At 40.7% G+C, this 18286-nt stretch overlaps 1 protein-coding gene across 1 annotated transcript; it reads right to left on the reverse strand.

Moving 5' to 3' along the window:
* Window positions 1-7377: 7377 nt before the first annotated feature.
* Window positions 7378-16853, reverse strand: LOC129684112 (protein GOLM2-like; the record flags this gene model as incomplete). Its single annotated transcript, XM_055617187.1, has 2 exons — window positions 7378-9518; window positions 16686-16853. Coding segments are annotated over 2 exons (239 nt in total), but the record flags the coding sequence as incomplete, so codon positions are not given.
* Window positions 16854-18286: the final 1433 nt, after the last annotated feature.

The following is an 18286-nucleotide window of genomic DNA, read 5'->3' on the forward strand; positions in this document are numbered from 1 at the left end:
TGATCCAGACGAGACACCCAAATCATCAGGCCCACACACAGACTAAAACCTTTGTCGGTTTTTGTTTTAATTTGTATGTGTATGAGTGTTTTACTTCCATGTATGCCTGTGTACTACGAGTGTGTCTCGTGCCCCAGGAGGCCAGAAGAGGGCGCTGGACCTCAGGACTCTGGAAGAGAGAAAAACGCATTTATACATAAGGGATTGGAGAGATGGCTCAGTGGTTACGAGCACAGAATGCTCTTCCAGATGGACCCAGTTTCAATTCCCAGCACACACATGGCAGCTCACAACTGTGTGTAACACCAAGATCTGACACAGACATACATAAAGGCAAAATACCAAAGCACATGAAAGAGAAATAAATGGATTGTTAAAATATTTTTTAGCTAGGCGTGGTGGTGCACACCTTTAATCTTAGCACTCGGGAGGCTGAGAGAGGCAGGCAGATCTCTGTGAGTTCGAGAGATCCACAGAGCAAGTCCAGGACAGCCAGGAATCTATTACACAGAGAAACCCTGTCTTAAAAAGCAAACAAAATAACAATAAAATAAAGATTGTTATATGTGTTACGCTCAGAAAAGTTCCAGGTTATAAATCAAAATGTTTGCAACTTAAGAACTTTTTCCCCCTCTCAGTTTTTGTTGGGTTTTTTTTTTGGGGGGGGGGGTGGTGAGGGGAGTTGTTTTTTATTTGAGGCAAGGTTATATGTTTCCCAGACTAGCCTTAACCATGCCATGGATACAAGACTGCCTCATGACTAACCTCCCAAATGCTAGAATACAGCTGTACTTAACCTCTAAGACCTTTTCCACCATAAAGGTGTAACTTATTTCCAGTTTTCACCTTAGCTATCATTATTTTACTCTCTGGTCTTCTACTACCTCCATACCCCCATTACCAAAGTGAATTCAGTCTAAATATGAATTTCACTTGAAAACATAGGTGCTCCATCTGTACCCTAGGATAGAAGACACATCAAAAGGCTGTTAGATGATATTATCTATGATAGAATTCAAATGAGATTATTTGTGAAGCTTTTCTTGTTTTTTAATATGGCAGCTGTTAATTAAGCTTTATTAATGTCTAAGCCAGTCATGGTAGCAGACGCCTTTAATCCCAGCATTCAAGAGGCAGAAGGAGGTGGATCTCTTGAGTTTGAGGCCAGCCTGGTTAACATAGTTCCAGGACAGCTCTGACAGGGAGACCAAAGAAATGATGTGTACAGATTTTATATGAAAGGGGTTTATTTAGATGGAGATGAAGAGAGAAGGAGAGAGCGAGACATAAGAGGAAGGGAGGGTGGTGCTCAGAGAAAGGGGAGAGCAGGAGAGCAAAGAATTAAGAGAGCAAGAGCGACAAGGTGGCTGGTTGATCCTTTTAAGGAGCAACTTAACCACATGATATCATAGGTTGCTAAGCAACCCAGAAGCAGGCTGCCTAAATACTAACAGAGACTCTATCTCAAGAAAAATAAAAATCCAGTCCAAGATTTTATACTAAAAGTCTAAAAACTTTGACTGGGTACAGTTTCAAACCTGACTTCTCAGCTATTTGGGAGGCTGAGAAAGGAGGAGACAGTTCAAGGCCATAAACTGCATCACACAAGCACAATGTGTGATAGAAGACACTGTCTTGTTTCAGCCCTGCTTCAGGATATTTCATTTCTGTACATAGAAAACCTAATTGTTAGTAAAATATAAAAGCTTAAATAGATGTCAGATGCACTTAGTTGTGTCCTGAAGAGATGGAACTTGGGTGTGCCTCTGAAAGCCTCCATTGATAAGAATGATAAAGAATTTGAAAAGTTTCTATTTTAAGGTAAGTTGCTTTGGAGAGATCTTGTGGTCTCTGCCCTATGACCCGAGGCAAAGTCAGCTGGATGGCCTTGAGCTACCTCATCATAAATGTTGAAAAGGTTCAGACCTACCGGCTTGGCTTGTAGTCCAACTACCATTATGGTGACATGGTTCAGTCTGCCAAGGGTATAGGAGAGGAGCTAGAGACTAATTTTATAGTTGGACCTTTGAGAGCTTGCTCTTTTGGCTTGGAAAAGCCTTCATGGAAGAGTCTCCAAGAAAGAGGGGTTTTCTCTCTGGGCTTGCAGGAACACCACTGAAGCAGTTGGCAGGACACAGGTAAACAGTATTCTAGGAAAGAGAGCCAAGGAGCCCTCTTGGGTTTGGAGGAGCTCCAAAGAAAGGTACACTAGCCCAGTAGAATGACACAGATTTATAAAGAGCTAGCAAGTTTAGTTGTACAATCAGGTTTGTAAGTAGATATTTTGTACATAGTTCAGAAAATAAAGTTACCTCGCTGAGCTAGCAGGTTTTTACCGAAGTCTATGGCCCCTGTGTCATTATTGGTACAAATAATAGGTTAATTTTATAAGAAATATTACATTCGGCCCTCCAATGAATGGCAAAAGTACATGAAGGCAGATGTTGGGTCCCTAACATTACCCATTTTTTTTTTTTTTTTTTTTTTAGACAAGATCTTACTGTGTAGTATTTTCTGCCAATGAAAGGAACCAATTCAAACCAAATTAAAGTATAAAGGAAGGCTTATTGCGGGTAGGTTCACTGGTCCCAAGGAATGGGGCTAGGGAGGTTGGCATGTAGAAGGAGACAGAGGGGAGGGTGAAGAGAAAGAGAAAGTGTATACAGAGAGGGAGGCAGGAGGGAGGAAGGAAAAAGGAGGGGGAGCTGGAGTTACAGGCAGTTGCGATCTGCCCGATCTGCCCGCTGTCGGTGCTGGGAACTGTCTTGGGATCTTCCAAGAGCAACAAAAGCTCTTAACCTTGAGCCATCTTTCCCAGACTCCTTAGCTAGTCTTTTTGACTGTTTGTTTCCAGAGTTTCTCTGTGTAGCTTTGACTGTCCTGGACTCCCGTTGTAGAGCAGGCTGGCCTTGAACTCACAGAGATCTGCCCCTCTCTGCTGGGATTACAGGTGTGTGCCACCACGCCCGGTGTTAGTCATTTTTTTTTTTTTTAAATTGAATACCGGACTTGAGACTCCAGAGTCTGTTCCTATCTCTGAAAAGTGCCGATTCTTCCTCAGAAGCTTTCCAGTTAGCCTGCATTTGTGACTGTGCACCATGCACGTGCCTGGTGCCTGCAGAGTGCAGAAGAGGATGTTGGATCCCATGGAACTGGAGTTATGTGAACGACCATATGGGTGCTGGAAACCAACTGCGTCCCCTGCAATAGCAACACTGTGAAGCACGGAGTCACCTCCAGCCTCTGACCTTGGCTTTCTCTGTGGATGTTGTGGCTCCAAGCTTGTGCAGCAGGATTCCACTGAGCCATCTCCTTAACTCTCCCTGTGTTCTTTTGTGTTTCATTTGTATCCTTAGCTGGCTTTGAACTCTATGTAGCCTAGGATAACCCTGACTGCCTGATCTTCCTGCCTCCATCTCCTAAGTAGTACAAGATTACAGGTCATGCTTGACTTTGTAATGCAGGGGATGGGACCCAAGGCCTCAGACATGCTAGACACACACTACCAAATGTTTTAATCCATAGAGTTCCAGGAGTTTTTCAAGTCATAACTTGGCAGAATTTTATCTCCCTAGTGTTTCCTCTGACAATATAACCAAAGGCTTGATGTTTTGGCTGTATAAGGGTAGGGCAGGTCTAGAATAGATCTCCAAAAAGGGTATGCTATTAGCTCCCAAGGACAAATGGCCTTCCTTCCTTCCTTCTTCCCTTCTTCCCTTTCTTCACTTTTTCTTCTTTGTTTTCTTGAGACAGGGTCTCTTTAAGTGTCACTGGCTGTCCTGGAACTCACTGTGTAGACCAGGCTGGCCTCAAACTCAGAGATCCACCTGCCTCTTCCTCTGAGTTGCTGGGATTAAAGATGTGCACCACCACTGCCTGGTAAATTTCTTTGCAGCTTTCATCATTACATTTTTCATGGCTAGACCCAATTTGTTGGAACTCCCCAACAGCCACCTTCTTGGAGTCACAGGCCAACTTTAAAACAGCAATTTCCTGTGTCGTCCATCATGGAAGTAACACCTTCCCTCACAAGTTTTATTTGGTTGTTTAAAGATAAGGTCTTACTCTGTCAGGATGGCCTGAAACACTATATAACCCAGGTGATCTTGAACTTGTTTCCCTTCTCCGAGTCTCTCAAATGCTGGGACTGTAGGTATATATCACCCTTAAAAGATTCTCTGCTCTCATATTCTAGCAAATGGATAAGTTTAATCCTTTCTCTTCTTTGGAGACAGGGTCCCATGTATCCCAAGCTGACCCTGAACTCACTATGTAGTGTAGTAAGAATTTGGGTTTCTTAAAAAACCCAGTGAGATGACTATGTTTTTGTCATAACCCCAAGTGTGAGATATGGGGCTGCTTCAGATTGTCCACAGCTGCTATGATTTGCCTCATGCTCTAGCAGGGGCGTGATTTTGCCAGTTCCACACAATTTATGTTTGGAATTCTGGGGAACTCTTGAGAGGATATAAATGCCAGAGCCCAGAGAGTGACAGGCGTGCAAAGAAAAGACAGGAGGAGGAGGCAGCGTAGGAAGAAGAGTAGGAAAAAGAAGGAAAAGATGGTGGTGATGGCAACTGTTGCTCCTGGCTGCTGCTGTTGCAGTTTGAAGACAGCCAAACAATGAAGATTGGACTTGCCCCAAGGAGCCAAACAACTCTAATCAGCAGGAATTCGTCTAAAGAGACCTATGTCCCCTTTCCCTCCCAACCTTCTGTCTCTCCTACCTGGTGTGGGGGGGAGGGTCTGCGGGGAGTTAGAAGGGGTTGGGGTGGAGAAGAGAGGTAGAGATATAAGAACTACAATAAGTAGCCAAAACAAATACAGCAACAATGTAGTGAACTTGAACTCCTGATCCTCTGGCCTTACCTCCTAAGTGCTGGAATTTCAAGCATGTGCCACCATGTCCAGCTTATATGGTGTTGGGCATGAAAACTATGGCTTCCTGGACTTCTCTAACCTTGAATGAGTGCTAGGCAAGCATTCTACCGGCCTATGTTCCCAGCCCCATATAACCTTAGTTATTTTTAAAAAAGATGATATATTTTACAAATGACTTTTAGTAATATTCACATTTTATTGAAAACATCTTATATAAAATGTCTTTTATGTTCTATACTTTCACTTATGGTCCTGCTCATTCCACTCCAGCTGTGCTGGCTAGTTTTATGTTAACTTGACACAGTCTATAGTCGCCTGAAAGGAGCCTCAACTGAGAAAATGCCTCCAGAAGATGAGGCTGTAAACAGGCTAGCCTGGGATGTTTTCTTAATTAGTGACTGATGTGAGAAGGTCTAGTCCCTAACCAAGACACCAGTCATATGACTGGACTGTTTGAGTAAAAGCTTCGGAACCTTGACTTTTGGAACGTGGCCTGACTTGTGTGTGTATATGCACATGCGTGCATGTGGAGGCCATTGGGCAATATCCAGTGTCTTCTTTAATCTCTCTCCTCCTTACTTCCAAGACAGGATCTCTCACCTTAACCTGGCATACGTTCTGCCAAGCTGCCTGGCCAATGAGCTCTGGAAGATCTGTCTCTACTTCCCCAAGACTGGGATTACAGACAGGTGCTACCAACAGCTGGCATTTTAATGGGGGTTTTAGGGATCTGAACTCAGGTCCTCATGCTTGCACAGCAAGTACTTTACAGCTATCTCTTCAGACTGACTGAACTTTTTAAAAATAAATTTTAAAACTTTTTTCTTCCTTTTTCAGTTTCTCTGTGTAGCCCTGGCTGTCTAAACATGGCATAACAAGCTACAATAAGACCAGGCACATACCATTACAGGGTTGGCCTACTCAGTAGGAGGAAAAGGGTCCCACAAGTAGACAACAGGGTCAGAGACAGCCCCTGCTTCCACTGTTAGGATTCCCACAAGAACACCAAGTTACTCAGGCATAACATACATGCAGAGGAACTAGGTCAGACCCCAACAGGGTCCCCATGAGTCCCAGTCAGTTGGTTCTGCGGGCCATGTCTTCCCCCTCCTCCACCGGACTCCCCAAGTTCAGCCTAACGTTTGGTTGTGGATCTCTGGATCTGCTCCCATCAGCTGTTGGATGAAGTCTCTTGTCTCTGATGACGACTCTACCAGCCTCTGGTCCCAGAACACTCTGCAAGACTTCCCGGTCCTCTGGCTCTTAAAAATCTTTGTTCCCTCTTCAGAGATTTTCCTGAGCCTCAAATGCAGCAGTTTTACTGTGTATGTCTCCATTGTGGCTGGGCACTTCATGCTCAGTTGTTCTCTGTATTTTGACTAGCTTGACTTTCTGTAATGATCTCCTGCTATAGGACTTAAAAAAAAAAAAAAAAGGCCGCTTTGATGATGGGCAATAGCTACATTCATCTGTGAGTGTAAGGTAATTATTTGGAGTGCAATTAGGAATTATATTGGTTTAGGAAAGTATTGGTAGTAGGTTCTCTTAGGTCTACGACCTCTTCAGCCATGGTTAGCTGGCTAGATTTACAGTACCAAGCATGATTTCTCTCCTGTTGAGCAAGGCTTTAAATCTAATTAGAAAGTTGCTGGAAAGCCCCCAAGCTCTGTTATTACTTTACCAATTCAGATGTTTCTGGTGCAGTGACTGTAGGGCTACCCAGTGCTGCGCTTCCTTGGCAGCCTGCACCGACACCATGAGAGCCACTCCTCAGGGAAGCTACCACATCACGGTTCCATCACTCCAAGTTCTGTCTGAGGTGTATCATGTCTTCAGCACAGAGCAAGCACGACAACAGTAACAGTGTAGACTTGTGTCTCCTGGAGTCTCCTGCCCCACATCTTGAGTGGGGGTTTTCTGCTTGGTATTGGGGTTTGTGTTAGATAGTCTATGGCTCTTTCAGAAGTAGCGTAACTTCTTTAAACAATCTGTGTATGTCTGGACACACGCATGTATCTGTGTGGTGGTTTGAATGAGAATGGTGTCCACAGGCATAGATTTGAATGCTTGGTCACCATGGAGAGTAACTATTAGGAAGTGTGGCCTTGTTAGAGGAGTTATGCCATTAGGGATGGGCTTCGAGGTTTCAAAAGCCCAAGCCAGGCCCAGTGCATCTGTCACCCATTTTCCCATTTTTCCATTGTACCACTATTTTATCTGATTCCTGGGTGCTGACTGCTTCCATTTGAATGCAAGCTCTAGAACAGACCTCATCTTATTCACATACCTCACTACCTACAACTAATGTTAAGGATATAAAACATTTTCCATCTTTGCTGTATAAGCTGGTTCTACAATAAAAACCCTAGTCTTCTAGTTCAGTTTAACCTAAACTAAATGCTATCATTTATTCAATTTTCAGCGTCAGGATGTAAATGTTTACATTCAGGTAGTTAGTTTTATATATATATATGTAGCAAAATCAAAACTGTGAAACAAGTTTTAACTTTTTAATTTATTAGAACCCAGTAAGTGACGATTTTTAAAATCAGAGTTCCCATCAAATTAATACTTAATTCAGGGCAAAAACATTAAAACAAAACAAAAAATGAACAAAACTCCCTAAATCTTAAGGCAGAAGTGGAACACTGTAAACAAAATAAAACAGCATGTCTACTACACACTGCAGAACATCACAATTTAAAGAGATCCACATGGTAATTATAGCACTAAATGTTAATACAGTCAGAAATAGTATCAACTGGTTCAAGATTCCTCAGTTTTAAAAACGTCTAGGCTACTAACTGACATTTTGCTGTGTAAGGATAGCTCCCGTACAAGCAGTGAGGGTTTCCTGACATGTACTCAGCAGGCCTCTTTGTATTTTGTCTGTACAGCTCTCCAGGATCAAGCATCAAGCATCACTAGGCACCTGTAGACTCAGCATACAGTTCCTCAGAACTGTCCCTTTAGGGGCCTGGAAACTTGCTAATTAGGCCAGGATGGCTGGTCAGGGAGCCCAGGGACCCACCCATCTGTTTCTGGCTCCTCAACATTACCTTTGCAGGTGAGATGCATGCCCAGCTGTTCATAATCTGATATAGTACGAAAACAATTTTAATAAATGACTGCATCTCTTCCTGGACATTGAATAACTTTGGACTGAAACATAAGAACCTCAGTGTCTCAGTAAATGAACAACCACTTCTTCTACAGATAGTATTTATTTTCATGCCTGTTCACTTGGTTTGCTGTTTATTCTTCAGTGTTGGGATCACACTCGGGCCTCACACATCTGAGCTACAGTCACTCCTCAGTATTTCATGTTTATGTGCAATTAATAGCAGCCCTTCTAAAACACAGTATTAATAGCCTTACATTTTCCCCTTATGATCAATACCTTTCATTTTTAAGGAACACAAAAAAAATTAAAAGTGCTTGAAATCAGCAAACAAGGATTAGCTAGCTTATACATGAATAAGCCAAAAGACACAATGCACTGAAAATAATTCTGTAAGTCTAGCAAATGAGCTAGGTGGGTTCTTAACTAACATTAATTACAAATATTCATTTTTATTACAAAGTTTCCAGCTATTTCGGTAAAACAGCTGTAGACTTCACGGTATTTCTATTTATCTGTTCATTAATAAAAAGCTTTTAAAATCCCTTACTTAGTAATCCTGGAAAAGTCTAATCAAATATGATCATTAAAACTACCCAAAAAGCTTTGCTGTACTGATTGTAGACTCATTTCAAAGTGGATTTCATCTCTTTCAGGATCTGACACTTGAACGGTGAATATATTCACCAGCTTGAACTCTGAAAATCTAAAGAATTTTCGCCAGTGCCGACCAGAGTTAAACAGTACTGTTATCACTTGAAAACTGAAACTACATTGTCAGCCATGCCCTCCACGACGTCCAGAACCACGTAAGAACAACTGAGAGCTATGGCCATGTGGACCTGGGCCCTCCTCCGGCCTCAGCCCAGTCACCCGCACTCTCGGAGGGTAAGGGAACAGGGGCATTCTGTACATGTTGCCCATCGCTTGGCATCTGGCCTCCCACTTCTGTGTACCTATTCTAGTGTAACTCCTTAGAGTGTTAAATGAGGGGTAGAGAGGACACCAACGGGGTAACAAAAATGTGTTAGTGTAGACTTTTCACTTGAATGGCTTCTCATTGCGGTCACACTATGTGCAGCACATAATCTGGACAAACACTTGCTCCTGTTTGTCTTTTTGTGGGAAAAAAAAAAAAAAAAAAAAACAACAACAACCAAAAAACTCAGGCTCAATAAAATGTGAAATTTACATTAGTTTGCTTTAAATGCAAAGATTAACTGTTTTTGGCTCAGCTGTGTCGTAACCAAAAAAGAATCTGCTTTGATAATACAATATGAAAAAGTTCACATATGTACACTGGTACATTCCTTCATTAAAATTCCCTTAAGTCTATCTCAATGTATCTTTACAACTGATACAACTGATCTTTACAACAAAAGTCAAAACTGACAAGTAGAGATGATTTGCTGCACAGCGCTTTGGGCTTCCGGCATCCCTTAGACTTAAAGGACATCATTGAAGCGCTGTTTGCCATAGTCTGCAGGATCCATCTGAAGCTCTCGCTCTTCATCATCTGCAAGCAAAATAACATGTATCAAGGATAGGATTCTAAAGTCGCCACAGAGAGCCAGCTTCAAAGAGTCTCTAGTTTTTCAGCTTTATGGCAATCTTTTCTCATTATCTCTTATCTTTAAACAGTGCTTTGTTTCTTAGCTGCACGGCTGAAATATAAAAAGCCGGTCACTTCTTTTCAGATTTAATTTTAACAACTATTCTGAGCTGGGCATACCTGTAACCTCAGCACTAGGGAGTCTGAGGCAAAAGGATTAGAAGTTCAAGACCAGCCTGGACCACATAGAAAGTGTGAGGTCAATCTGGGCTACACGAGATTCCATCTCAAAGAAACAAAACATCATCCCCAACCTGAAAACAGAACAAGAACCATCCATGACAGGCACGAGGGAAACAGATAAATGTAGGACAGGCAGCGCTAGCCAAAGTTAGGAATGCACAGCACTGGGGAGCTAGTGCTGTCATGCACTATCTCAAAACCAGCATCTCGCTAATCGTGGGGGTTTGCACGTGCCTGTGAGCTGAGAGTCAAGGGCATTCCTGGCGCCACAGCCAGCTTCTGGACGGCCAGAAGATAAACTAGCAACATCTTTTCAAATTATAAAGGTAATCTGCACTAGTCATCAAAAAAAAAAAAAAAAAAATCAGAAAATAAGAGCAAATATAAGTTGTACCCAGTCCCAGCATGTAACATTTTAGAGAAGTTTTCTGTAAACAGCTCACCCTTGACTTTCTAACAGAGCACACTAACCAAAACTCAGCTCTCTCTTCAGCAAAAAGCCTTTTTTGGGCAGCTCTATTAAATGACTCTAATGAATGCCTTACAGTTTGACTTCTCTGGCTACAGTCTCATCTGTCAGCTGCCACTTTTGTACTGTCAGTTTCTCTCTCAATAACCATCATTTCCCCCCCAAATTTTGATATAAACTTCTCAAAATAATTAAAATTATGTTAGAATTAAGAATGGAAGGAAGTTTAATGAGAACCCAAGGAGTTGGCTCTCTCTGTCCAATGCTTCATTTTATTTATTTTTCAGTGTCTCCCATAATGTACTGAACACCATTCTGAAAAGGAAAAGCATGGCAGATGCATGGGAAAGCTTTTTTACGGACTTTTGGGAAATTGAAAACCACACACTGGACTATTATAAATTAGGGACCACTTTTGAATTTTAATCATATTGAATTTAAAATTTTTATTAATTCTTTCTGAGAATTTTATACAATTTACTTTGACTATATTGACTCCTATTCCCTGCACACCGATCTTCCCAGATCCAAGTGCAACAGTTTGTTTTTGAGACAATTCCACTATGTAGCTCAACCTTGAACTCCTAATCCTGATGTTTCAACCTTTCATGTGCTATTTTGGTCTTTCAAAAATGAGCAAACAAGTCAATGTTCTTTCCCCACCTACAACAACTTTCCTGTTAAAAACATTGTTTAAAACTTCAGGCAACCATTTTGCAGCATACTCTGAAAACTGATCGCTTTTGTTTTTTAGGAGGGTGTGACAGGGACCGAACTCAAACTATCTGCATACTGTCAGGTGCTCTTCCACTGAGCTACATGCTCAGCCTGTTTATATCTGCTGGATCATTTGTTTTCTATCTGTTTTTGTGGTGCTATGGATGGACCCAGAGCTCTGGCCACGCTGCTCAGAGCTACATCCTTAGATTGCTTTTACTTTTTATTCTGAGATAGCATCTCACTAAAAGTTGCCTCGGCTGGTGTTGAACTTTCAATCCCCTGTCCTTGGCCCACAGAATAGCTGGGATTAGAGGCCTGCCCCACCTGGCCTTGCTTGATGATCACATCTCTAAAGTAAAATGTATCCCAGACCTATTATAACAACTGTAAAGGCTAATGTTATGCTATATTCACATTTGTGTTTTGTAATCATGACAATCACTTAACAAAAAACGCACTTAAAAAAAAATCTTTGACTTTAAAGGGATAATCACAAGCACTTTCCCAGAATGCTTTCTGGAGAACCTGAGTTATGAAGCCTCAATTTATGCCCATGAACACATCTTTTAAGACATTAGTAATTAAATGAAGACAATCATTATGGAGCAATGAAACATTCTGAGAAATTCAACACAAAAGTTACTGCAGAAAAAAATGTTATTTTTCTGAATTTTTACATGAATAAATACATGGAAAATATGAGATAAAAACAAAGGTTCTAGGAATAGAAAACACTGACATTTGTTCCTGGATCAGACATTTAGACACAATCTATTCTATTCCTATTCTTTGGGCCTGCACTGTACCTTCTCAGTACAAGAACAACTGTCCTACCCTAGAATAAAATAATGCAACCGCAGTTTCTATTTGCAAAGTCCTCCATAAACGTAAGGGAGGCCTGACAAACTTAACCTATAGTCTTTCCTGGACACATGTGTGCTTGTGTGTGCATGTACTGAGGGCTGATCTCAGGAGTGGCACATGTACTCTACCGCTGAGCTAGAGGGCCCCATCTCACTTTAGCACAACTTTAATACGATCCTTATACACTGTTTAAGGATTTCAAGGACTTCTGGAATACTTCAGTGAGCATCATTTACACTGACTACAGTTTAGTTTCAGTGTAGTTATCCTACCCAGAACTCAAGTTTCTATGAACAACTTCTTTATACTTCACTATAAACCTATACAATTCCTGACAGAATATATCTGACACACTACAATCAATATAGAGATCAGGCATTTAGTTTCTACAGAAAGCAGCAGTACTTGTAAGCAGCTAACCATGAGGGAACAACCAAGGAAAGACAGAGAGACATGCTAAGTTGTGTCATCAGTGCTAAGCTCCCTGCGAATGTACGAAATGACTAGCAACTAAAGAGCTCCTGAGACAGATAGGCCTGTAAGTCACAAGGCGCCTACAGGGAAGAGAACCAACTACCCTCCAAAGGAGGCAATTCTGAGAGAAAATTCTAAATTTTCTTTTACTTAAAAAAATTACTGAAGCCAGGTGTGATAGCACACTTCTGTAATCCCAGCACTCAGGGAGGCAGAGGCAGGTGGATCTCTCAGAGATCAAGGCCAGCCTGGTCTACAAAGTGAACCCAGGACAGCCAAGGCTACACAGAGAAATCCTGTGTCAAAAAAAAAAAAAAAATGTTTTTTGAATGAACAAATAGTGCTTTCTAGAATGAAGTACTCTGCTTTAAGGGCTGACTGATACCAAATCATGTAGTCCACATAACTGTTAGATAAAGTACATTTATTTCTGCTTTATAGTTGTGGGCATTACGGCACAAATCTTGGTATTTACAAGGTCACACTGTGAAGGAGAGAGGATTTGAACCCAGGCTTTTCAGCTCTGAAATGCTCAGCTAAGCTTTCCTCTGCAAACAGGCTAATGTTTATTAATATTTAGCAAATAAATTAGGAACTTCTTTGATAGTAAAGAATAAAAGAAACATAAAATTCTACTTCTTTTTCAAAATATTTTTATTTGGGGGCTGGAGAGATGGCTCAGCAGTTAAGAGCACTTATTGCTCTTTTAGAGGACCCGAGTTCAGTTCCCAGCAACCACAATTATCTGTAACTCTAGTTCCAGGGGATCTGATGTAGACACACACAGAGAAACACATACACACACATTTAAAAATAACAGATCTTTAAAAAGTTTTAAAGTTTTTATGTATATGAGTATTTTGTCTGTGTACCACTACACAGGCTGGAGGCCAAAAGTGTATGTTGGATCCCCAGGAACTGAAGTTACAGATGACTACCCTGCCATGACAATGTCTGGCATTGAACCTGGGTCCTCTGATGAACAGCTGAGCCATCTCTCCAGCCCCACGTTTCTACCTTCCTATAAGAGGAAAGAATGAACTAAAAGAGATGTTGTCTATCAGAGGCAATGTTTCCACAGATATTCTTTTCAATTTTTTATATTAATGTAGTAAGTTATTTCTTTTAAGATACTCTAAGAATCAGAAATAAAAATAAGCCATTATTATAAACACAGGAAAAGAGGCCTTATTTAATCATTTAAGCAGACACTGCAGCTAACAGTGCTGGGTCCAATATCAGCATGCATGAACAGAAAACAGGATAAGGCTGAACGCTGTAGCTCCTTACCGGCCAAAGCTACCACTTCACAGTGCTGACTTTTTTGAGATCCAAGTTAGAGTGTATTTAAATAAGAGAACCTTAGCCTTTAGTTGGAGTCCCTAGCCCTGTATATCCCTCAAGAAACTGCTTCCAGTCAGTGGGGCCTGTACCCAGAGCCTTAACGCTTCTAAAGTTGTTCCTTCCCCTTTCCTGTTGGAAAGGTGGCTCAACAGTAAGAGCATGACTGCTCTTCTAGAGGGCTCAAGTTCAATTCCCTACACCTAGGTAGGAACTCCAGTTGCAAGAGATACAACACCACTTTTTTCCTCTTCTAGCATCAGACACACATGCATCCAAAACACACATAAAATAATAGAAAAAAAATTCAAATGAAAAGGCATGGCTCTGTAGCTCAGAATAACCCAGAGTGCTCGCTCCCTCCCTCCTCCTCTCTCTCCCTCTCTCTTTCTCTCTCCCCCTCTCATCCCACCTCAGCTTCCTGAGTGCTGGGGTTACATGTGTGGGCCACCATGCCCAGTCATATTTCCGGGGTTTGTTTCTTTTTATCTTTGTTTGTAAAGTTTCAACAGTGGCAAAATCCTTTCTTTCTTTCCCAAGTTTGGAGGTAAGTGTGCCTCAGGCATTTTGAAATTAGAACTGTGTTTTCTTACAGTACTTAAGCATATGCAACTCTACTGAAATGTGGGCAGCATTCTAGTTCTAGATAAAGAACTGCACAGAATATCTACGTGACTTAGCAGCACAGAGACTTTAACTCCAATAAGTGGCTCTGTCCTCCTCCACCCATCCACCCCAGCCCCCCAACTCAATTTTAGCACCTGCTTGGGCTGGAAGAGTGTTAGAATTATGATAAATTGATTTCAACCCTGTAAATTCTGACCTTGCCACAACACCTGGAATCTATCTTGTTAAGTTGGGGCTAAGTCTCACTCCCCAATCTTTGGAACCTAAAATATTACAAATACATCTGAAATTATTTTAGATCTTTTAAATACTCCTGTTAAAATCAGTTTGTTCAATTTATTCCCCTTTGCTAGGGCTGCTGTTCCTGTTTATTTCTGTCCTCTGATGAATCTCCTTATAGTGTCCACTTCCTGCCACTATTACTATGGAGACCAACGTAAGATAAGCATTAACAACTCAACACAAGTGTGACTGACTTGCAAACCCTGAAGTAAACACTTAGAGCTGGAAATGTGGCTTAGCTGGTAGAGTGCTCAGCCAGCACATGTGAGGTCCTGGCTTCTTCCCCAGCACCACACAAAATTGGATGCGGTGGCATGTGCCCATAATTCCAGCGTTTGGGAGGTGGACGCAGAAGGATCAAGAGTTCAAGGTTGCCCTCGGCTGTGTACCAAGTGTAAGGCTAGCCTGGGCTACCAAAGATCCTAATGGGAAAAAATTAAAAACTACCTTCTCACTTCACTGAAAATATCTTGGGCTTCTTAAATTCCTTAGAACCAATGAATTTATTGCTTTTTTGTTTTTGTGAAAGGAAAAGCAAACCAATAATGAGAAATGGGTTCGAGGAGGATACAAGAAAGGTAGAGACGTCACTGAAGATAAATCACTCACTGTATATTAAATCCATATAAATATTAAATGAAATTTTCTGGTTAAAAATCATCAGGCTTAAGACAGGCAAAATGTAAGAATTAGTTATACTTGAAAAAAAAAAAGCTCTAATAAACACCTCGAAATTATCTAATAAAATGACAGAGATCTTTGTGGAGGGAGGGAAGAGTCTTCAAAGTGCAAACAAGCAAGCTGTGACCAGAGTTAAAGAGCAGTCACCACACTCAGTTACAAGAATGAAAGCAATGAAAAGGCATAATATTAATAGTTAATAGCACTGTTTGGACCCCAAGTGAGCACAAAAAAGAACACAAATAAAGTGCAGGGTAAAATAAATGAAAATTCCTGCTCCCCGAGCTTACAACCTAACTGGCAATATGATACACATGCATGAAAAAGCCATAAAGTGTTACAGATAATGACAAACAAACATAATCCAATTAAATCATAAAAGCAATGAGAAAAATTTTATGAGAAAAAATGATGTCCTCATATAACTCCCAATATTTATTAATCTCTTTTTTTCCACCAATAACTATATTTATAGCCAGACTAGGGTGGACCATAAAATGATGCCTAGGAAGTGAGCGCACTGGACTTCCCTTTTATCTTAACTCTACAGTGTTTGAGGTCACTTATATTATTTTCTAAGTTTAAAAAAGTCTTGAACCTAAGTAAAATTTTAATAATTATAAAAAGAAATAAGAAATCAAACTTGTTACAACAGAAAACTCATGCATTGTATTACAAATATCTTATATACAAGATCATAGGTAACTTTTAAAGAAAAGACTTTAAAACTCCATAAACACTACTGAACACAAGTAGGCAGAAAAGAAACCCAAAGGCCGGCTACAGCACAGCTGTGTGGTCTGAGGCATGCACCAGTTAGGATTCTGAACTTTCACCAAGTTAAAAGCTCAGAAGCAATGTCAACAAGAAAAAAAAAATGTGTTGAATCTGTGCATCAAACATAAAGACAAACCTTAAAACCCTTCATGAAATATAATGTTAAGGTTCACAGAACGTTCAGCCTTCTTGTGTTCTATCAGCGGCAGCGTACATTTCTGTTATTACAGAGGCCATTTCAGTTGTGGCTTTGCTTTAACAAAAAGGCTGTCTGGCCAATATTTTTATATACTTAGAATAAGTGTTCTCCAGTGAGATTAGAAAAAGATAGTTTCTGGAAGTATTTGCCTTAAAAGTAATGCCTAGAGTAATTTCAAACAATTTAATTCTAACAATTTTGAGGACTCAGCATTTCAAACTGTCACATCAATAATATATATAAGATAATCTAAAAATGGAAAAAATTTCCAATTATTCATAGATAACTTGTACTAGCATAAAACAGTTCTCAAAACTGGAAAATATCACAGAACCTCTTTAATAAGGATTAAGATACTGCCACCATTATAAGTAGGGAAAGTTCTACACAAATTCAACCAAAAACCTAAGAGGTGAGTTTCACGGTCACAGCATGGAAGCCAGGCCAGGCTCACCTTGGACGTCTTCCTCTCCACCATCACCATCTTCTTCCTCATTGTAAGCCAGCTCAGCCTGCTTGTCTGCCTCATACTCACCTACGTTACCATCATCCCCATTGTAATCCGCCAGTTTAGAGCCATGCTGCGGATCAACAGGGGATTCATTTTCATCAAAGAATCGGCCTGTGAAGTAGGTAGAGGATTAATTTAAGAGTAAAGAGCAGAAAAGAAGGGACCTATACTGAAGACAGATGAGAAAGCAGGCAACGGAAATCCGGCAGTGTTCAGAGTACTGGTCACAGAAGAACACATTTTATGAGGATTATACAAGACAAAAGTAAGTAAGAATGAAGACTCAAAATACCTTTAAAAGAAGTAGTTTATTGATCATACTACAAAGGAGTGGTAGATGGAGCAGCAACTCCATCCCTGCCTACACCCCAAAATAAAATTTATTCAAAATTTCCTCTTCTGTGTTTAGTGTTTAATACTAAGATTTAATGTTTTCTGCAAGATATGTGGCGCACGACTTTAATACCGGCACTAGGGAGGCAGGTGGATCTCTGAGTTCAAGGCCAGGCTGGTCTACAACTCCAGTTCCAGGACAGCCAGGGCTCCACAGAGAATCAAAAACAACAACAAAAAAAGTTAATGTTTTCTGTGTTTTTGTTGAGACAAAGACATACTGTGTAATTCAGGTTGGTCTCCCCAATAAGAGTGATTTGAAAATTTTCTTAAAGAAAAGGGTGCCATGTTTAGAATTCCTTTTCTAATGACTTACAATTTCTCTAATGTAAGTACTAGTCAAATATGACACTTTAGGGAGAGGACAAATCATTTTATTTCTATATATATATTTCACACTTAAAATCTGTAGTCATTTAGTTCTATGAAATACTATCTGTGAATTATTTGAAAAAAAAATTTTTAAAGCAACCAGTGAGCTCTATGAAAACTAACCCATCTGAAGGCCATTTCAAATTCCTTTAATAATACTGACTCACCACAGCCATGAACGTCTAAGGAGAAATGGCAAACAGCACAAATTCCAAATCCCTACTAGTGTTTGCCTTGAAAAAAATCCTAGGTTACGCCCTCCTGTTTCCCCGATCAGGTTTTTAAATGTTAATGGAAGCCTAAAGAAGGCGGTCTATGTCCGACCCCTACACTGGTCCCTAACAACGAAAAATCAAAGGGTGATGAACCTAATGCCTCTCATAAAAGCTCATCCATACCTAGACATTAAAAGCAAAACTGGGCCAGAAAGGTGGCTCAGCAGGGAATGGTGCCTGCTGCCTGATTCCCGAGCTGACACACAGGCCAGGCCTACTAAGGTCTAATTCACAAGCCTGTTAATAAACTATTGGGAGGGCTGGACACAGCACTTAGTGGGAGATCGCTGGTACATGAAAGGCTGTGTGCTCCATTCCTGGAACTACAAACAAAGCAATAACAATGCCACAAAACGACTTTAACACTAAATTTAACCAGAATGGAAATTAATATTGAAGGGCAGGAGAGATGACTCAGCTGGTAAAGGTGCTTGCTGCAGAAGTCTGACGAGCTGAGCTCAATCCCAGAACCTAAAGTAAAGGTGAAAGAAGGACTCCCACAAG

Source organism: Psammomys obesus, unplaced genomic scaffold (assembly GCF_907164565.1).
Source record: "Psammomys obesus unplaced genomic scaffold, mPsaObe1.curated_primary_1811, whole genome shotgun sequence".
Taxonomy (NCBI): domain Eukaryota; kingdom Metazoa; phylum Chordata; class Mammalia; order Rodentia; family Muridae; genus Psammomys; species Psammomys obesus.